Source organism: Danio aesculapii, chromosome 23 (genome assembly GCF_903798145.1).
Source record: "Danio aesculapii chromosome 23, fDanAes4.1, whole genome shotgun sequence".
NCBI classification, from domain to species: Eukaryota; Metazoa; Chordata; class Actinopteri; order Cypriniformes; family Danionidae; genus Danio; species Danio aesculapii.
The window spans coordinates 24,387,486-24,410,437 of NC_079457.1; the positions used below are offsets into that span (position 1 = coordinate 24,387,486).

The window sequence follows — 22,952 nt, forward strand, 5'->3', positions numbered from 1 at the left end:
CCACGCACATACTCACACCTGCTCCAAGTCTCTACTGATTACACTCGCACCACCTGAGCATTGTCAAAGACTGATTACAGACACTACTTAAACAGCACACACTCTCATTTCCATTGCCGAGTCTTGTTTATCTGTAAAGTGACATTACAACGCATTTCCCTTAGTCTTGTTCCTCCGTGTTTTGACCTTTGCCTGGTTTCCCTTTCTCCTTGTCTGCCGCTTGTCTACCGACCTCTTGCCTGTGTTTGACTATGATTCTGGACTGCCTTTATACATCTGTTTGCACCTGTGTTGACCATTGCTTCCCTGACTTCGAATAAACCTGCAAATGGATCCTAAATTTCAGTTGTCTGTGTCACTCCCCGTGTTACAATTATAATGTTTTCGGATAACACAGAAAGAGGATTTCTGTACTATAAAGTTAGTCACACAAGAAAATGGATCGACTATAGCTTCACACAGAACCATACAATCAATAGTTTCAAATGTGCTTTACAATCAAACTATTCTTATGTTGTTTGTTTGTTTTTATTTTTTCTTTCATTTTACTGACTTCATCGACATGGCATGATGCCAGTAAACTGAAGAGCTTGTGTAAGTATATTTAAATTGCTATGGTCAGATACTTTCTTTTCCACCTTTTTTTATCCCTGCTGTCATTTGCATTTCTTTTGGTATTGAGTGGCTCAACTCAAGGCACATATTTACATATTAATATTCATCAAGCACAAGTAAAAAGTTCATGTCTGCAGTTCATGTAATGACCACCAGTGTCACTAATAGCTGAACAGACTTTTTAATTCTCACAATTGTCAGAACTGCCTGCTCATTATTACTAGTCATTAAATAGGAATTGTAAGATATATACTCAAAATTGTGAGAAAATAATTCAAAATTACAAAACTAATTGTCAAATTTATTGGCAGAAACTTGAAAATCTGACTTATTTGCAATTCTGACTTCTTTAGAGAGTTGTGAGATATAAACCCTTTAATTGTTTTTATGCAGTGGAGGAAACAAACTTCCATAACTCTTTTAATACACAGTTGAAGAGACAAATCATTAGGAGGACCACATAGGTCCATACAGATGCTTTGTTCGCTTACTTTCTGCATAATTAAAAATATATATAATGTTTATACATTTACATTCTTACAGAGAGATATAAATGAGCTCCATTTAATTTTTATTGGCCACATAGCAAAGAAAAAACGGCGGTATAAAATGTTAGGTTAAACCAGTTGCATTGACAGTGGATAAAAAGAATGAATGCTCAATTTCTAATACGGCTAGGGCAGACTTATTTGCTTCAGCAACTGTTGGACAAATGTTACATCATCTAATTAACATTCATGGACCTATAACATGCTCTCTTCTCAGTTCAGATCCCACATCCCTGCTTTTTATTCATTAAGCCTTGTTAGGACAGAGTTCGAGGCCTTTACCACCACTAGATATGTAAGAAAGACTTTTAATGACACCATTAATATGAATATGAATGTCCATTAATTTAAAATAGCTCTTATCTTCACCAAGGCTATATTTATTTTTTCCAAAAACCGTAAAAACAGTAAGGTTGTGAGGCATTAGATAGTCAAATGATCCACTTCGCACTGTAATGTATTTTAAAAGCAATTATCAATTATTTCGAGAATTATTAGAAACAATATTTGGTAGTACATTTGGTGCTCAAGAAACATTTCTAAGGATGTGTTCTCGTTTCTTTTAATCATTTTTTTCCTGGTTCACTTATTGTTCATACTATAATTTTTATGCCTGAAGGTAAAACAAAAAGACTTACTGAAGTTCCAAAACAATGCTGTGCTAACGCTAAGCGAAACATGATTATTTTACTGTATGTGCATTTTACTTCCCCTTCCAAAAAAGTAACCAAGCATTTAATGAGCTTCAGCTTTTAGAGTTAAATGGCATTTACATATATCATTTAGCAAATTACACTTTCATTTATATAAAGCAACTTCAAAATGAAGATAAAAGAAGCACTTGCGTATTGTATTATGCTAATATTACTAAATTAACTAAAATTAACTTGGAAAAATGCATGAATGTATGCATTTCTAGTTAACCTATTACCCAGACTGACTTAAGATGTGCCTTCTGCCATGTACTCTTGGTCAGTCATAAGCAATTGACCATATGCTTTTAATTATATACCGAATCATGGGGTAGAAAACAATGACATTGCTATTCAAAGGACATCATATGACACCAGTAATTGTTCTTGCATGATCAAAAACGTATGCATGTTGAATGCATAAGATTGTTAAAACCCCACTGGAGGGAGGGATTTTCCATGAAAAACAAGTTAGAAATGAATGGTGGAGAATCAGCTGATTTAAATGAAAAATAGAATAAGTAATGTGGTTTTGAAGTACTCAGGACTCTGAAGACTGGAGCAGACATGAGCTGAAGTCATGTCATGTCATATCTTATCATATATGTATCTTTAATGCATTTTATCCTTGGCTATGCATCGCATTGGTGTTATTTGCAAATGCACTTCCCACATACACTCACCGGCTACTTTATTAGGTACACCTGTCCAACTGCTCGTTAACAAAAATTTCTAAAGAGCCAATCACATGGCAGCAACTTAATGCATTTAGGCATGTAAATGGTCAATACGATCTGCTGCAGTTCAAACCGAGCATCAAAATGAGGAAGAAAGGTGATTTAAGTGACTTTGAAGGACTGGAAATTTCACGCACAACCATCTGTAGGGGCTTGCAGAGAATGAGGAAAAAATATATCCAGTGAGCAGCAGTTCTGTGGGCACAAATGCCTTGTTGATGCCAGAGGTCAGAGGAGACTGGCTCATCAAAATTGGACAATGGAAGATTGGAAAAACGTTGCCTGGTCTGATGAGTCTCGATTTCTGCTGCAACATTTTAATGGTAGGGTCAGAATTTGGCATCAACAACATGAAAGCATTGATCCATCCTGCCTTGAATCAACGTTTCAGGTTGGTGGTGGTGTAATGGTGTGGGGGATATTTTCTTGGCAGACTTTTGGACAATGAGACATGACAAAGAGTTCACTGTACCCAAATGGCCTCCACAGTCACCAGAACTCAATCCAATAGAGCACCTTTGGGATGTGGTGAAACGGTAGATTCGCATCATGGATGTGCAGCAGACAAATCTGCAGAAACTCCATGATGCCATCATGTCAATTTGGACCAATATCTCAGAGGAATATTTCCAGTACCTTGTTGAATCAATGCCATGAAGGATTAAGGCAGTTATTAGGTACACCCCCTAGTAAGGTGTACCTAATAAAGTGGCCGGTGAGTGTATATGCATAATATAATATAATATAGTATAATATAATATAATATAATATAATATAATATAATATAATATAATATAATATAATATAATATAAAATAATATAATATAATATAATATAGGCGACGCGGTGCTGTAGGTAGTGCTGTCGCCTCACAGCAAGAAGGTCGCTGGTTTGAGCCTCGGCTGGGTCAGTTGGCATTTCTGTGTGGATTTCGGATGTTCTCCCTGCGTTCGCGTGGGTTTCTTCCGGGTGCACCGGTTTCCCCCACAGATAAAAGACAAGTGGTATAGGTGAATTGGGTCGGCTAAATTGTCCATAGTGTATGAGTGTGAATGAGTGTGTATAGATGTTTCCCAGATATGGGTTGCAGCTAGAAGGGCATCCACTGAAACATATGCTGGATAAGTTGGCGGTTCATTCCGCTGTGGCGACCCCAGATTAACAAAGGGACTAAGCCGACAAGAAAATGAATGAATCATATAATATAATATAATTCTTTCTTTCGTTTCCCCCCTCTTTTAGGACTAAATTAAGGTAAATCACTCAATAGATAAAGGTATACGTACTAGGACATCCAGCCTGTCCAACACCCAGGGCTGCGGTTTTGTTATCTTCACAACATCCATAAACTGTTTGGCTACAGTGCTGGGAGGCAACAAGCTCTGGAGGTGGTGATACGATAGCTAGACAGAAGATACACAGCAAACACACACACACAGAGAAAGAGAGAGAGAGACGTATTGAGATCCACAGCATTCTTAAGACAAATTAAACTAAACAATTCAAGCTGAAATGCAATTTAGTACAACACAATAAGAATCGCTTAAGGAGCAAGAGGTGGGAGAGCCTGCATCTGGCTGCCAGATAACAATTCTATTTACAAATCCTGACACCAATTCAAAATCAGGAAAAAATGATGCTATTACCAGCCGTGAAAACAAACAATAGGCCTCTCGTTGAATGTCTGGTGGGTGACATTTGACACATTCTCAGGGGCCTGTTGTCTCCATTTGTTCTAGCGCCGTTTACACCTACACTGCAGTGTCAAACAAAGATTTATGGACTCCGTGCTTATGGACGCAAATGCACAGGAGCGCAAATCAGGACGCGTGGAAGTCAGTCCACTCTCCTTGTAACCTAATTACACCATTCTGGCTCTCATGCGGAGGAAGTTTTTTTTTTCAGTGCTTAACTATAATATTGTGCTGGAAGCAGATGGCAGGTGCCTATTTGTCTTATCCGTGCTGTCATTTTTTTTTTCTCTCTCAGTCTTTCTGTTTGAGCGCTTCTTTTCTGGGCCATTGGGCCAAATAGTTGTGAGGTGGTAGGTATGTTGTAGTCAACTGTAATGGCCAGCACTGTGACTGTGATAATAAAAAAGTAAACCAGTGTGTTTGAGAATTCAGTCCTTTTTTTTGGCCATATGTTGTGACATAACATGCTGTTTTGGTGCTGTTTAGATAGTCTAACAGCAGCCATACATGTTTCGACACACGTTTTTAAACATTTACATTTAGCAAACGCTTTTGTCCAAAGTGACTTACAATTGAGGAGGCATTCAATGATTCGACAAGAAGAGGTAATACACACAATAAGTGCTAGTTATACTAAGTAACTTGTTTGTTCTCAGAGAATTTAGTGCTAGGGTAAGAGTGCTTGATGTTTTTTTCTTTTTTGAGAGAGAGAGAGAGAGAGAGAGAGAGAGAGAGAGAGAGAGAGAGAGGGAGGGAATTTTTACAGGTGGTTTGTCAAGCCCACTCACCTGTGTGAAGCACACTTCATAAATGCACAGTGTTTGTGTCAGTTAATGTGTCAGTGAGATGAATAAATGTGTTTTCTACAGATGGATTGTGAAGCCCATTCACCTGTGTTAGGGTGGCTTGTTTGGCTACCCCCATAGTTCAGATGGCAGTTCACACATAATCAAATTATTTGTAGCCGAATTTGTTTAAAATGAACCAAAAAATGTCAATGATCCATTGTGAACTCACCCTTTGTCACGGATTGGTCAGGCTCTCACGATCCCCACTCACGAAGATCACCATCACCTGACTTCTAATGAGCACACAGCTGCATCACATTCACGAGCACCAGATAAAAGCACAGCACTCCAGTCGCTCATTGTCCGGGCTCGTCTCGACGAAAGCGGACAACTGAGCGACCACTCAGCGTAGTCATCCTCAGCTAAAACAAACGCTTTACTTACCTGTTCTCTTTGTATTCCTCCTAGTCTTCCTGGTCCACCCGAATCGTCCTGTCTTCCAGTCCTTCCAAGTCTGTGTCATCCTCTGTCAGCTGTATCTGGTGTGTGCTGTCCATCCTCGTGTATTCCTGTTACCCAGCCACGGAGGAAAAGACCCCAACATCATTCCTGATCCTCCTGGCTATCCTTCATGTGCTCCTTGTTGTCATTTAATAAACACCCTAACGTTTCCTTACCTCTGTCTCCTGTCCGCTTCATAACAGAAGCCCGGACCAATAACGACGACAACATGAGCACCCCCGATCACTTTCAAGAGCTGGTGGACCAGTTGCAGCGGATTCTACAGCCACCAGCTCCACTTTCCAACGCACCACCAGCACCGAGCACTTCCGCCTCCACAGTTTCTTCTTCGGCCCTTCCTTCCAGTCCCATGGCCCGACCAGCGCCCTACTCAGGCGGAGCGGGGGAGTGCAATGGTTTTCTGTTACAATGTTCCCTCATATTCGAAATGCAACCTTCTCTATATCCCACAGATAAGTCAAAGATCGCCTACATCGTATCACTACTCTCTGGCCTGCACTTAAATGGGCTGAGACGATCTGGAACCAAGCCGGGCCGGTCATGAATTCCATCACTACCTTCACGGAGTATTTCAAAGAGGTGTTTGGACGTTCTGATGGGGAAGTAGCCGCTGGAGAGCAGCTGTATCATCTAAAGCAAGGTACTCTATCTACACAGGAATATGCTCTCCGGTTTCGCACTCTAGCAGCTGCAAGTGGATGGAATGAGAGATCGTTGTTGACCACGTACCGGCTCGGCTTGGAACCCACTCTCCGAATCCAGCTGGCCACATTAGATGATACTATGGGTCTGGAGAGATTCATCCAACATTCTCTCCGATGTTCCGATCGTCTCCGTTCCTATCAACAGGACACCATCACCCCCCTCGTCTGCACTCCTCCAATCGCCTGAGTCAACAGCCTCTCCAGAACCAGAACCCATGATAATAGAGTCTGGAAGACTGACATCAGCGGAACGACAGAGGAGGCTGACCCGGGGTCTGTGTCTATACTGCGGTGTCAGTGGACACACCCGTATGGAGTGTCCCCTTCGTCCCATTCGGACTTCAGTGAGTGTATTCAGTACGAATATTGAACAATGTAAACCACTTACTACCACCGTACAAATAACTACTGCCTCTATTTCTCTCCTTGTCACAGCCCTCATCGACTCCGGGTCAGCAGGGAACTTCATCTCCCAATCCCTCTGTCGTCAACTCCACCTACGTACTGAGGCGTCCTCGCATATATACCAGATACAACCGATAACCCAGTGCACTCGATCTTCGACCCGTATCCATCGACAATGCGAAGACATCCTTCTTCAAGTGGGGTTGTTACATCAAGAGAGGATTCAATTTCTGGTTCTGGAGGGTGCAAATATGGACATCATTCTAGGGCGCCCGTGGCTGGTGAAGCACGATCCCATCATCTCTTGGGGCACAGGAGAGATAAAGAAATGGGGATCTGGATGTACACCTACCTGTTTTCCAAATCTCCCTCTTCAAGGTCGGAACCCCATTTCTTTGTTTACAACATCGGTCGAGAGTCCTCCTGAGAAGCAGTCTATCCACATTCCTAAGGAGTACAGCTCCTTTCATGATGTCTTCTGCCCCAAGAGAGCTTCCCAGCTACCGCCGCATCGGCCATGGGACTGCGCGATCGACCTAGTTCCAGATGCCCAGTTGCCAAGAGGTAGGATCTACCCGCTCTCGCTTCCAGAGAATCAGGCAATGGAAGATTACATAAGGGAGGCTCTGAGTCAGGGGTACATACGTCACTCAAAATCACCAGCCGCCTCAAGCTTCTTCTTTGTGGCCAAGAAGGACGGAGGGCTGCGTCCATGCATCGACTACAGGGTCCTAAATAACGGTACAGTAAAATACCGATATCCCCTTCCTCTGGTACCAGCCGCTTTGGAACAGCTCCGAGAAGCTAAAGTCTTCACTAAATTGGACCTCCGCAGCGCGTATAATCTGATAAGAATACGTGAGGGGGACCAATGGAAGACAGCATTCGTGACCCCTACTGGCCACTATGAATATGAGGTCATGCCTTACGGTCTGGTCAACGCCCCCTCCGTATTCCAAAACTTCATTCATGAAGTCCTCCGGGGAGTTTCTTCACCACTTTGTAATAGTGTACATAGATGACATCCTCATTACTCCCGGAGTGAGGCCGAACATCGCCAACACGTTGCGGAGGTCCTACACACATTGAGAGAACATCACCTCTACCTCAAAGCGGAGAAATGCTCATTCCACCAGAAGTCGATTCATTTCTTGGGATACATCATTGACCAAAACCGGTATACGTATGGATGGGAAGAAAATTGAGGCTGTTCTATCCTGGTCAGAACCCACTTCCATTAAGGAGCTCCAGAGGTTTCTTGGGTTTGCTAACTTTTATAGACGGTTTGATCAAGGACTACAGCAGGATTACATCACCTCTCACTAATCTCCTCAAGGGTAAACCCAAAGGACTGGAGTGGACCAAAGAAGCAGCCGCAGCCTTCCGCCTTCTTAAGAAGGAGTTCACAAGGGCCCCACTCCTGACTCATCCTGACCCAAATCTTCCTTTCGTGGTGGAAGTGGACGCATCCACCACCGGCGTCGGGGCAGTATTATCCCAACATCATGATACACCCCCCCGACTGCATCCCTGTGCCTATTTCTCTCGGAAGTTGAGCCCGGCGGAGCAGAATTACAGCATAGGAGACAGGGAGCTTCTAGCAATCAAGCTAGCCTTGGAGGAGTGGCGTCACTGGTTGGAGGGAGCCAAACATCCGTTCCAGGTGATCACAGATCACAAAAACCTCCAATATATCAAAGAGGCCAAGAGACTATGTCCACGTCAAGCCAGATGGTCACTTTTCTTCTCACGTTTTGATTTCTCCATTTCCTATCGTCCAGGACCCAAGAATCTAAGAGCAGACGCTCTCTCTCGTTTACACGAGCATCACGATCATGAAGAACTCCCAACGAAGATTCTTCCCGAACACATCTCCATTTGTCCGATCACCTGGAACGCTCCTCCAGTCGTTGCCACTCCGGAAGCCCCTGCTCCGCCGGGATGCCCTCCTCATCGGCAGTTCATACCACCTGAACACCGGGTAGATCTGATCCACTCCTTACATACCTCGCTAGGCACTGGACATCCAGGGATCAACAATACTCTCTCGCTAGTATCCCAACGATTCTGGTGGCCAAACATGGCAAGGGATGTGAGGCAATATGTTCAGGGCTGTAAGGACTGTGCCCAATCCAAGAGCCCACGTCATCTACCCGCTGGAAAGCTCCATCCCTTGCCGATTCCGAACCGTCCCTGGTCACACCTAGGAGTGGACTTTATCACTGACCTCCCCTCGTCAGAAGGTAATACCTGTATTCTGGTCATCGTAGATAGATTCTCAAAGTTTGTCAAACTAATCCCTCTGAAAGGTCTTCCCACAGCCTTTGAAACAGCCGACAATATCTTTAATCAAGTCTTCAGGTCATTTGGTATTCCAGAAGATATTGTGTCGGACAGAGGTCCACAGTTCATCTCACGTCTATGGAAAGCCTTCTTCAAGCTCCTAGGTGTGGCCGTCAGCCTCTCTTCTGGATATCATCCCCAAACCAACGGGCAGACAGAGAGGAAGATTCAGGAGGTGGGACGGTTCCTGAGGACCTTCTGCAGTGGTCACCAGAGCTCCTGGAGCCAGTATTTGGGCTGGGCAGAATATGCCCAAAATTCACTGCGGCAACCCTCCACCGGACTCACGCCATTCCAGTGCGTCCTGGGCTTCCAACCACCGCTCTTTCCCTGGGATGGCGAACCATCTGATGTCCCCGCAGTGGATCACTGGTTCCGGGAGAGCGAGAGAGTCTGGACGAGGCTCATCAACATCTGCAGAGGGCAGTCCGTCGAAGCAAGGTAACCGCCGATAGAAGAAGGTCTGAAGAACCCAGATACACACCCGGACAAAAGGTGTGGCTATCCACCCGGGACATACGCATGCGACTGCCCTCTCGCAAGTTAAGTCCCCGATTGTTGGTCCCTTCACCATCGTGGAACAGGTTAACCCCGTCACCTACAAACTACAATTACCCTCTCACTACCGTATTCACCCTACATTCCACGTATCACTCCTGAAACCCTATCACGATCCTGTTCTTCCCTCCACAGAGCCTGACCACGAAGAGGAACCCCCTCCTCCACTGCTCCTAGAAGAAGGAGCCGTCTACGCAGTGAAGGAGATCTTGCGTTCCCGACGTCGTGGTGGCCAGTTGGAGTACCTGGTGGACTGGGAAGGGTACGGCCCCGAAGAAAGGACATGGGTTCCCAGAGCTGATATTCTCGATCCTAGTCTCATGGTGGAGTTTCATGAGAGCCACCCTGAGTTCCCAGCGCCTAGAGGCAGAGGGAGACCACCACGGCGTCGGAGGTGTCGGCCCTCAGGAGCGGGCCCTGGGAGGGGGGTACTGTCACGGATTGGTCAGGCTCTCACGATCCCCACTCACGAAGATCACCATCACCTGACTTCTAATGAGCACACAGCTGCATCACATTCACGAGCACCAGATAAAAGCACAGCACTCCAGTCGCTCATTGTCCGGGCTCGTCTCGACGAAAGCGGACAACTGAGCGACCACTCAGCGTAGTCATCCTCAGCTAAAACAAACGCTTTACTTACCTGTTCTCTTTGTATTCCTCCTAGTCTTCCTGGTCCACCCGAATCGTCCTGTCTTCCAGTCCTTCCAAGTCTGTGTCATCCTCTGTCAGCTGTATCTGGTGTGTGCTGTCCATCCTCGTGTATTCCTGTTACCCAGCCACGGAGGAAAAGACCCCAACATCATTCCTGATCCTCCTGGCTATCCTTCATGTGCTCCTTGTTGTCATTTAATAAACACCCTAACGTTTCCTTACCTCTGTCTCCTGTCCGCTTCATAACACCCTTAGGCCTAATCCCAATTCTATTTTTGTACCCCTACCCCTTCCTCTTCCCCTTGGCGCTTGAAATAGAATGTGAAGGGGAAGGGCTTCAAAAATTACCACAAAGGAATGGGACACAACTACAACACCTGCACACGTCATCATATGACATCGCATTCCCCTGCTTTATATGAGATGGACGATCATGACTGCTGTAGTTATTCCAGTTGCGTTATATTTTGGTATTTATCTTTAGGAAATCACTGAAGGTAACACTATCATGTTATTATAACAATATAATGTGGTAATAAGATCATAACTGTACTGTGCATTTACACCGTAGCCTGATTCATGTAAACACACGAAAACAACATTAACATTATAGCAGACACTGTAAAAAGGTTCATTCCCAGCCACTAGACTTTTCTGACAGGGTATTCGAGTGTCATCGAGTGAATGTTCTGGGACTGCTGTACAAGAGTTATTATTAGGGATTATAGATAGCGATATTTAAAGTGTCACGGTTAAACACAAAGGCGGCTATGAATATATTAAAACATATGCTTGTTTGTTGTAAAAATTTGTAAAAATGACAAAAAATACTAATTTGTGCGTCTCCTGACTTCCGTGTGCAGCCATGATGTTGTTGTAGATGGTGTATATTGGAAAATTTTCATACCCCTTGGTTTCGAATGTCGTCCTGAAAAATCTCTGTTTGAAGGGCTATCAAGCCCTTCCCCTAAGCCCAACGTTTTTAGCTAAAAAGAATTGGGACACCCCTACCCCTTCACGTGAACACATAAAATGAGGGGTAGGGGTAAGGGGAAGGACTAAGGTGCTAGAATTGGGATTGGGCCTTAATATTATTTATGCTAAAAAACAATGTTGTTTAATATTTTTGTTGCATTATTATAAATAAAACAGATTCTCACTATACTGTATATATTAACTTTACTGGGTGAATAAAAACAATATCAATAAATAAACAAACAAACAATAAAAAAACATGAATTTGGGCTTTCAATTGATTCAAATATTTAATCGTGATTAATCTTATGATTAATCACAACTCAATTGCACATTTTATCTGTTTATATAATATAATATAATATAATATAATATAATATAATATAATATAATATAATACAATACAATATAATATAATATAATATAATATAATATAATATAATATAATATAATATAATATAATACAATATAATATAATATAATATAATATAATATAATAAAATATAATATATTATAATATAATATAATATAATATAATATAATATAATATAATATAATATAATACAATATAATATAATATAATATAATATAATATAATATAATATAATATAATATAATATAATATATTATAATATAATATAATATAATATAATATAATATAATATAATATAATATAATATAATATAATATAATATAATATAATATAATATAAGTTCCTTTACTCATAAAGCCCATTTAAAAACAGCCACAAGACTGACCAAAGTGCTGTACATAAAAATAAAACCCATGTATTGTAGAACAATAAAAACAAAACACACTGAAATTAAAAACCAAGAGACATAACAGCTACACATTTAGAAACAGTGCAATAGTCAAGACTCTACATCTATATATAAACTTTAATATTTTTTTGTTGATGCAATCTATTCCAACGGTAAACCTAATTACGCCATTCCAGCTCTCATACGGAGGAAATTTGTTTCGCTGTTTAACTATAATATTGTGCTGGAGGCAGATGGCAGGTACCAATTTGTCTTTTCCGTGTTGTCATTTTTTCCCGTATTGTTTTTTGCACTTCTTCTCTAGGCCATTGAGCCGGATGGTTGTGAGGTGGCAGGTTTGTGGTTCGCAGTTCAGAGCGAAGAGGACTAGGTTGTCGTAAATCAGAAGTGTACATATAATAGTGATGTGTCGCAGTGCCTTTCATAGCATTTTGTGGCTCCAGAGATGGGTTTTGTCCACACCTCATTAAACCTCTCCTCTTTGTAGTGAGTCTATTATGACAAAGGTGCTTTTAATTTGATCCTTTCTTCTCGTCTCGCTGTGATTCTTCACCATCCTCCCACCACACTCATTTGTTCTACAACACTATCTTTCCTGACACAACAAGGTGCTGCTAAGAGTGTGACTGATCGGCTTGGGTGTTTGTTTGTTTATTTATTTAATTGTTAATCGTGGATCATTGGTGAGGTTAATGACATGGATGTCCAATAATATCAAGTTGATATTATAAAACCCATAAGAATGTGATGTCACACTTTATTGAAATTGAGATTTAAGTATCATGGCTGTGGTAATCCACTGATGGTGATTTTCAACCAGTTGATTAGATTGAATAAATCCTATTTTTGAAATGAATGATGATTAAGTGTGTGTAAGTTGGTTTGTTGTTACTTAAAATCAAAGCAGTCAATTAAAATGAAAATATTATGTTAGGCACCTATAGCATTGTGATCAATTGGTCCATTTACAGGGTTCGAGGTGTCCCGAGTTTGAGTGCAGGCTTGTAGACCTTTCCCAATCCTATACCCCTTACTCTCTCCAACTTAATTTCCTGTCTACACATTATCCTATCACAATCAAAGCAAAAACGCAAAAAAAAAAAAATCTTTAAATATATATATAAAAATTAAAACATTACATGAAAAAACTTTAACAATGCTATTATTAGAAATGCTGCTTTGACATCTAGTTAAAATAAAATAGGTTGAAGTTTTATATATTCATATCTTGCTTTTATTTGTAATATTGTATGACATAGTAAGATCATTTATTCTTTTAAAGTCAAGCTCGAAATGTTTCATACCCCTTGCAAATTCTGACCTAAAGTTACTTTTAATCAACCAGCTAGTTTTTTTTTATTTAATTAATTTTTTTTGACCGGAAATAACAGAAATTTCTAAAAGGATGTACAAGAGGCCTCATTGTGGAAAAAATATATATTTCCAAAGTCCCTTTAAGGTAAGCAATTTCACTCGACGGCCATCTTTGAAACACCTCTCGGCCAGTATGCTCGGGCATTCTGTTTGAATGGGGAAACATCAGATTCTCCAAAACTACTTGCCAAGCTTACAAATGAATGTCATATTAGGAATCACCAATAAAATCAAAGTGTCTCTTTGGTTTCATTTCTAAACATCCAAATCATACAAAATCTGCAGAAACTAACATCTGGTCAGAGTCACTCCCCCGGAGTATCGTCAGTCTATTTCGATTGATGATTGGCTCCTGTACTAGAAGGCGGGCTTCATTTGCCATTTAGCAATCGATGATTGGCTCCTGTACTAGTAGGCGGGGCTTTATTCACCATATTTATAGTTACATTTTTTTCCCATTCAAAACTATACGAGTGACATGACTTGAGTATTCTAGAGTCTTTGATATTTCTCAGTTTTTATTTACATTTGAACAAAAACTTTAAGTCAGACGTTGCAAGGAGAATTAATAATTATTAGCCTCCTGTGATTTCTTTTCCTTTTCAAATATTTCCCAAATTATGTTTAACAGAGCGAGGATTTTTTTACAGTATTTCCTATAATATTTTTTCTTTTGGAGAAAGTCTTATTTGTTTTATTCTGGCTAGAATAAAAGCAGTTTTTAATTTTTTAATACCATTAAAGTAAAAATTATTAGCAGTGTTTATCATTAGCAGTATTTTTTCAATTGTCTACAGAACAATCTAACTAATATGTTTAGAAATGTGTTGAAAAAGTCTTTCATTGTGGGAAAAATATATATTTTTCAGCTTTTAATTACATTTAAACAAAAACTTTAAGTCAGACTTTGCTAGAGGTATGAATAATTTCAGGCTTAACTATATATATTTTCATAATTATCTATTAGAATAAGCATGTTGTTGAATTATCTCATAACTATTATCTCATATCTATTACACTAAATGACAATATAACATAATGTCACCAGTATTTTGACAATTCACAATATTTGAAGTAATAAAGTGAACAACTCGTCTAGATTTAATATGCTTATTTAATATTTAATATGTACAGCTAAAGTCAAAATTATTAGCCCTCTTGTGATTTTTTTTTCTTTTTCAAATATTTCCCAAATGGTGTTTAACAGAGCAAGGAACTTTATTTCCTATAATATTTTTTTCTTTTGGAGAAAGTCTTATTTGTTTTTATTTCAGCTAGAATAAATGCAGTTTTTGATTTTTTAAAACCATTTTAAAGTCAAAATTATTAGCAGGATTTATTATAAGCAGTATTTTTTAAGTGTCTACAGAACAATCTTACTATTATTTGTAGAAATGTGTTGAAAAAGTCTTTCATTGTGGAAAAAATATATATTTCTCAGCTTTTGTCTACATTTGAACAAAAACTTTGAGTCAGACTTTGCTAGGGGTATGAATAATAGGAGATTTTAATTTTTTAAAATAATTTTAAGGTCAAAATTATTAGCCATTTTAAGCTGTTTTTTTACGATTGTCTACAGAACAACACTAACTATTATGTTTAGCTATTATTTTTTTAAAAAATCTTTCCGTTACACAGAAATTGTGGGACATATATAAAGGAGAGGCTAATAATTCAGGAGGGCTAATAATTCAGACTTCAACTGTATTAAATCATTTATGTGACACCAAAATGATGTGACCTGTCTTTGACCCATATATATTTATACGTAAGCATCACCAGCAGCCAACAGAATTGGACGAGGCAGCTTACAGCATCCTCTGATCCTCACTGCAAGGTTGTCTAGAGGTCACCGCGACCTCATTTCTAATTAGCGAAAAGCAGCAAGGTGCTCTGGAGGCCCGCCGGCTCTCAGAGGCCTGGGTCAAAAAATGGGCGAGCGGAGACGGCGGCGTGCATATCAAATCCAGGGCCCGATGAGATTTCCATTGATCCCAGCTCAGCCAATGGGAAGCAGATACCAAAAAGCTCCTCACACCGGTTGAAAGTTCTCCAAAAGGATTTATTTTCCACGGCCACTGAAGAAGCATGACTGATCTGACTAGAGGGCCTGTGAGGCTCTGAAGCAGAAAACTCAAGAGTTGGGGAAAACCATAGATAAAGGATGAGGGAAGAAAAGCAGGCGCATGTGTGAGCGCAAGTGGAGTCAAGCTCTGCCTGAAGCCTGAGGGAATCAAACGCTGCTCTGATCACAGAGGCACGCTCTTCCTCTCTCTGCGCTGGACTACACAAGACCCCTGAAGCTCAAAGAAGCACTGCATTCTGCTGCAGTTGCTCTGCAAACACCGACCTGCAGGGTTCAGGTTCTCGCACACTGACTTTCGTACACTGATAAATAAATACAGACTCAAGTCAGTGTGTCAGTCACGTTTACACTGCAATTCATTCATTCATTTTCCTTCGGCTTAGTCCCTTTATTCATCAGGGGTCGCCACAGCAGATTATTTAGCATATGTTTTACACAGCATATGCTCTTGCAGCTGCAACCCAGTACTGGGAAACACCCATACACACTCATACTCAGCTGCGTGGAGGAAATTAAATAATACATAAATATTTCATTTCACAACCTCTCGCGATTAACTAATTGCAACATTTCAAATTGTGATTGCGATTCGATTTCGATTAATCGCACAGCCCTACTCCACACAGAAACGTTGACTGGCCTGGCAAGGACTTGAACCAGTGACAATCTTGCTGTGAGGCAACAGTGCTAACAACTGGGCTGCCGTGCCATCCTATCAAGGAAATGGGAGGAGGAATGGGGTGGAAGGGGGGATTCTTCAAGACTAAGATAACTGAAGAAAGAAACTCTGGTTATTTATAGTGAGTTAGGAATCATCCGATTGGTGAATCATGCGTTAGCTAATGCGGAACCGGCTGTGGCCAATCATAAGTGATCCTCTCGAAAGCAGTTTATAAATAAACTTCATTTATTTAGTTTAAATGAAAAAAAAAAATCTCTAAAACGGACTAAAATAAAAAGTAAAATCAACATTCAAACTATATATCAACACGATCTCATGGCAAAATTTTAGTGGCCAATTCGTATAAATTTGTAGGCTCTCATTCATTCAACTTAGTATGATTTGCTTATCCCCCAATGACAGTTGGTTTTAGGGGCAGGGTTGGGTGCCACGCCTCCTTTTTAGAATCATACATTTTCATACGACTGATCTCGTACAAATATGTACAAATTAGCCACTAAAAACATAAAATACATAAAATAGTTTCATTTCCTTGTGAGATCAGACTGTGTGTACAGTCAATTCCGAAATTATTCCCTCAATTATATTGATTCCCTCAGCTACACTTCAATACACTGTATTTATTTATTTAAGATAGAAAATCTAATTAAAACCTCTTAATAAGAACATCAATTGTAAATCCATCCTAAAAAAACAACACTGGCCATCAAAACATTATACAGTACAGGATGAATAATGGATCTGAATTTAGTCTCTTACTTGGACAGGGGCCTTGGCTTTGGAGACTCAGGTCTATTTGCTTTTCGCATCTGGTCTTCTTGAGCTCACAGTCACTGGAGTACGTGTTTCCATCAGTACCGCACACCTGCGTAAGCACACACAGAGGTTAACACAGCACGATTAATGGATTCAACAAGATTTAGCACACATTTGGAAAAGTCAAATGCTCGGGCGGTTGGTTATGGTGGTGTGGGACGCACCGGGCTGTGCAGCACAATCTGACAGTTTAGTTCACAAACACATCGCTCGTCCTCCATGTCATCGTCCCACGTTCCTCCATATCGGCGACAGCGATCCTGTTCACAAGTCTCAGATCCAGAGCCGGAGCCTCCTGAGCCACAGTCTGATGGAAAACACACACGTATATATGTTTGTTAGATTTCATGCAGATTTTAACAGTATTGAAGTGATAACTGCCCTATAGCTGTCTAGCTGTCAGTCAAATGTTACACATTTGTACCATCTTAATGAACTTCTGTTTTTTACTAATTATTTTTTAAAAAGTCTCTTATGAACTTAAAAAATTATAAATATGTAATCTATGTCTTAATTATGTTATGTTAATTACATGCAAAATATGTGCAAAACATATTAATGAGCTCCTTCTATAGGTTTTTGAAAATGACCCTCCATGCAGTGTGCAACACAGCTCTAAGTGAATGAAAACATCCAGCTAAGGTTTAAATGTGACAGTGCACCTTGTTTAAAAATATAGATTTTTAAAAATAAAAGATTCGACTCAGAGTCCTTTAAATGATTCATCGTTCCTCTGGATTTTTTGCCTGTTCGTATTGATGTCGACGAGAAACTATACCAAAAATGAAGTGGTGGATCCAGTAAAACTTGAGTGCACCTTACCCTTTAAACACTAGCAGAGTGCAGGTGTGTGTGGGACTGATCATAACTGAAGATAAGTGAACATTAATGAACGTTCTGGTGATTAATGCAATAATCTTCCCTGCAACGGGAGATTCATCGGCCGCTTGTTAAAGAAAGGATCAGAAGAGACTATTGTCAGTACACAGTTCATAGACCAGTTTCTTCCTCCATTTCATAAGTGTGAGTAAGTGTGATTAAAATAGTTGCCTCCTTGCTTTTTCAAGGTTGCAGAATATTTATTGTGTTTTGCTACTTGTAATTGCTCCGCACGGCTTGTTCTGTATCTGGTTAACTCTTTATATTCACATATCGCGTCTAAAGCCATGTTGAAAAGGCGCCACGTGCCACTTTCTTTACGGATTTAAATGCGTTTATGAGCTTTTGTCATTGCTATGTCTCGCGCTAAATGCAACGGACCAATCACAACAGACTGGGTCATCAGACCAATCAGCGCAGATTAGCATCATGCTAAGGAGGGGTTTGGGAACAAATTAATCACTGAACAAATCATATGGGAGTTGTTTAAATAATTAGGTCAAAATAAATGCATATTATAAGACAATGAAAGTGTTTTTGACCTTGCATGCATATCAGCCTGTTATTGGAGACCACCAATACCAAAAATAACCTAGGCGCTCTTTAATATTGTTTTTTTTTTATTAAAAACACAATATTGTTGTTTTTTTTTTTCAAAATAATACACACTCATCAGTACACACATCACATTGAAAAAAGATAAACAAACAAACTTAACTATAATAATAATTAAATCAAGAACAGATTATAGAAAGAAGTAAAATATGTTTTATTTGAAATAAAATATTGAATAAATAATATTTATTATTATTGTATTTAAATAAACACACAACCACACTAACACCATATTATTTCCCTAAATAAATCAAAATAAATCCCTAAACTAAAAGCATTATTTTAAGTAACTAATTTAGTAACTACATTGCTATTTATTTTCAGGTTTGCAAATTACTTAAACTATAACAATTTCATGTTTTTTAAAATGAACTTCGGTGACCTTTAGATGATGTGCACATGTTATCTAGATGTAAAAGTGATACAGATCTCATCCACTGTGTCTCTTCTCAGAGCTGTTTTGCTTTTAAGAATCACAAGGCAGATTCTCACAGCTTTGCCCACACAAACAGCAACAAAGCATCAATTTACACCATACCAAAGAACAAATAAAGTCACCAACACTGATTTCTACAAGACAAACAAGCAATCTCTCTCACCATACCTGTGATCTGAGTGTAACAGCGGGTGAGTACTTTTGGAAGTCTCAAAGAGCAAAAGACAAATAAGACACGCAGACCCCGGGGAGCTCATGCAAACACAGATTTGCATATCAGTATGCCGCACATTGTCTTCTAATAAAATAAAAATATTCCCAGGTACTTAAGCATCTTGTTTTAACTTGGGCTGCCAAGAATTAATGGACAGTATTTAGAACTTCAGTGCATATGGAGCAGCAAATATTGAGATTTCCTTCACGTTGAAGTGAAGATTGAAGCACAGGCACTGCTGGAGGAACAAGATAATGACCAGCTATGGAAAGGCCCAGCAACTAACTAAATAAATTAAAGTAAGACACCGTAGGTGATTAGAGTAAAAAAATATATTTAAAAAATAAAACAAATCAACACTTCCTCAGTTGATCCATTACATTATGAATTACAAAAAATGTTCACATATGCATATGCATGTTTACTTGTGCAAATTAAGAATTATTTCATTAAATGTGTGCTAATTTGCATACAATTCTAGCACAAAATATCTGGTTAAATATTTTTGTTTTATTCATTTATTCATTTTAATTGTAATTTATTTATTTATTTTTTTACATATTAGAGTCAAAGGTTTTTACAGAGGGGATTTTAAATGTCACTTCCGAGCATACCATTACTCAGATAAAATATTAATTAATTAATTATTTAATTATTCATTAAAATATTCAAAACATCCTAGTATCCAACTCTTTAATGTTTAAAAATGTTGTAGTTAATCAGATAATTATGTCTGAAATTATCCATCAGCAAAAACCTTCAGAATATACAGTAGAAATCCAATAATACTGTAAAAAATTGTGGTTAGAACTACTTAAGTGGTGATTTATGGCTCATTTTGATAAAACACCCTTTCAAAATATTCATTTACATTTAAATATACAGACATTAATTGATTAAGTGCTGCAAAAGAAACATTTACAAGTATATTTTGGACCTTTTCTTTACATTAGACTTAAAAACACAAAAAATCTGAAATATGATAGGTGCAGGAAAATTAAAGTGTTGCTAAAGCTTTTTTTTGGCTGCAGTGTGTCATTTTAATGGACATTATGTAGGCTTTCAGTACATATGGAGCAGTGGATATTAAGATTTTCTTCACGTTGAAGTGAAGATTGAAGCAAAGGCACTGCTGAAAGGACAAGATAATGACCAGCTACTGAAATGGCCAGCAACTAACCAAATAAATTAAAGGAGACACCAGTGCGCCACCAGCAAAGTGTCCCTCACATTTTCATTAGAAGTGAAATAACTGGCAATCTGTTATCTAACATGGGCATTTCGCAGCCGTCATGATTCACATAGTAGTGTTGTCATTATACTGGAATTTCTAAATTTGATATGATATCTTTTAAAAATAGTGCTGCTCTACCATTTTTGAAACAAGAGGAAGATAAAATTAATTAATTAATTAAAATGATTTTTATGCATGTATTAATTTCTTTATTTGATATTTGAATATTCCGTCACTGTTGACTCAATCTCAACTTGTTATGAACCCTTTTGAATTTCTTTATTCTAAAAAAACACAAAAGAAGATATTTTGAAGAATGTTGGAAAGTGGTAACTATTGACTTCCATACTATCTTTTTTTTTTTTACTATGGATGCTAATGAATGCCGGTTTCTGACATTCTTCAGAATATATTCTTTTTGGCTAAGCAGAAGAAAAAAAAAGAAACTCACAAAACAAATGAGGGTGAACGACATGACCAATTGTCATTTTTGGGTGAAATAGCCCTTTTAAGATTTTAACACTGATCCTTAGGCCAGTTCAGACCTTCCCTTGCCCTGCTAAAATTTTCACTGACAAAGCTAAACAACAATGAAGTTGCTAAATAAATATATGTGTTGTTTTACATGTAACTTTCTAATAAATTAGGCCAATTAGCATTATAATAAATTTCTAATTTCTTAAATCCAATCTTAGTATTTTGTTTTTGGTCCCACTTTACATTAAGTGGCCTTAATTTATAAGTACTTACACTGAAATTAATTATTTGTCACAATGTGCCTATTGTGTAAATACATGTTTTAACATTGCACTTACAGTATGATTGATTAAATACCTGCATGTAATTACATTTATTCCTTGTCCTTCGGCTAGGTCTTTATTTCAGGTCACCACAGTGGAATGAACTGCCAACTACTCAGGCATATGTTTTGCGCTGCTGATGTACTTCCAGCCACAACCCAGTGCTAGAAAACACTCATAACACACTCATACACTACGGCCAATTTAGTTTATTCAATTTACCTATAGCGCTTGTCTTTGGACGATGGGGGAAACGAAAGAGAGAACATGTAAACACAGAAATGCCAACTGGCCCAGTTGGGACTCGAACCAGCGACCTTCTTGCTGTGAGGCAACAGTGCTAACCACTAAGCCACCAAGCTGTCCATGTAATTACTGTTGACCATGCCTTACACCTTAACCACCCTTAAGCCTATTCAAAATACGGAAACTGTCCCTAACCCTACCCATATCCCACCTCAAGACCACCAAAAAAATTTTGCAATGTTAGACTTTTGCAATTTTTCGAGTGCATAATAGTACATAATAGTTAAGGCCTGCTATTATAAAGTGAGACCATGTTATGTTTTTTGCTGCTGATTTATAATAATGACGACAAAGGGTTTATTATTTATTACTGCTGCCACACAAATTTGGTGTTTATTTTTACTTTTAGAAGTAACCGACTATATTTTAAAGTCAGGTATTGTATTGTAAAGGTGTGCATTTAATGTAGACATTACTCTCTGTTACTTACCCATTACACAAACACTTTTAAAACTGCTTTGGTAATAATGATTGTGAAAAGCGATATACAAACAGACTTGAACTGAACATATATTGATGAACTGAGAGACACACAAACAGCAGGGCAGTATTGAGTTTTCTACAGCATCTTGTGCTTGATCTTTAAACCAGAAATGCGCATGGAGTTCACAGCATCAACTGTGAAATGAGCCGCTGTAAAATCTAGATAAATGAGCAACGTGAAACTGCGGTGGGACAGATTAAACTGCGGTGGGCTGTAAAACCATAACAAACTGTTTCAATTGAAGTCACTGTTAGATGGAGAGCGCGGCAAGTTCTGACGCTGTGGAAAAGCGATATGGTATCAGTTTAAATATTTCAGTATCGATACATATCAAAATATCGACACATCTGACAACACTATCACATAGTAATCACGCAAAATTATGTTAAGTACACTTAGTCTCAGTGTGAGTTCAGGGTTAGTTTCTCTGTGTGAATTAATCTTGATTCTTGCCAGGATCCAAACTTTGGGGATTATAGTGAGGAACTCGTGAAGGTTTTTTTTCCCTCTTCTTCTTCTTCAGATGAGTCGCCTCATTAAACACACTCTTATCTAGCCTATTTAATTAGAATTAAAGTTCATTAGTCAACAAAGCTGACTTGCTGGAGATATAAAGCAGCCCTCTTTGTAACAGAGCATTACCGTTCGTTATTTTTAATGAAAGTTGCAGAGCAGCTCTAATGAAAAGAAGTGCCTTTAGTTAAACTTGCTTCGGTTAAGCACGAAATATAAAAAAAGTATTTGCAATGAATAGAATATTTAAATGAACCAATTACTATGAGATTATTTGTATAACATAAATGTACTGCATATATGCACATACACACACAAATTACATATTAAATACAAATACAATACAAATATTACATTTTAAATAAACAACCCAGGCTCATTTTGAAAATGTACCGCTATATCAATTTCTGGAGAGCCCCAAATACGTTCCAGGAGCTATGTTTTTTGCAGTTCTTGTTTTCGCGAATCCACCAGAGGCCGCTGTGTATGATCTCAA

The 22,952-nt window shown here is 38.8% G+C and overlaps 1 protein-coding gene across 1 annotated transcript in view; it reads right to left on the reverse strand.

Moving 5' to 3' along the window:
- Window positions 1-22,952, reverse strand: part of agrn (agrin) — a 463,463-nt gene that overhangs the window by 89,719 nt on the left and 350,792 nt on the right. The window contains exons 12-14 of the mRNA XM_056448992.1: window positions 17,140-17,282; window positions 16,919-17,024; window positions 3,879-3,995 (exon numbers count right to left, since the gene is read on the reverse strand). Coding sequence (XP_056304967.1) covers window positions 3,879-3,995; window positions 16,919-17,024; window positions 17,140-17,282 — 366 coding nt within the window. The remainder of the gene's footprint in view (window positions 1-3,878; window positions 3,996-16,918; window positions 17,025-17,139; window positions 17,283-22,952) is intronic.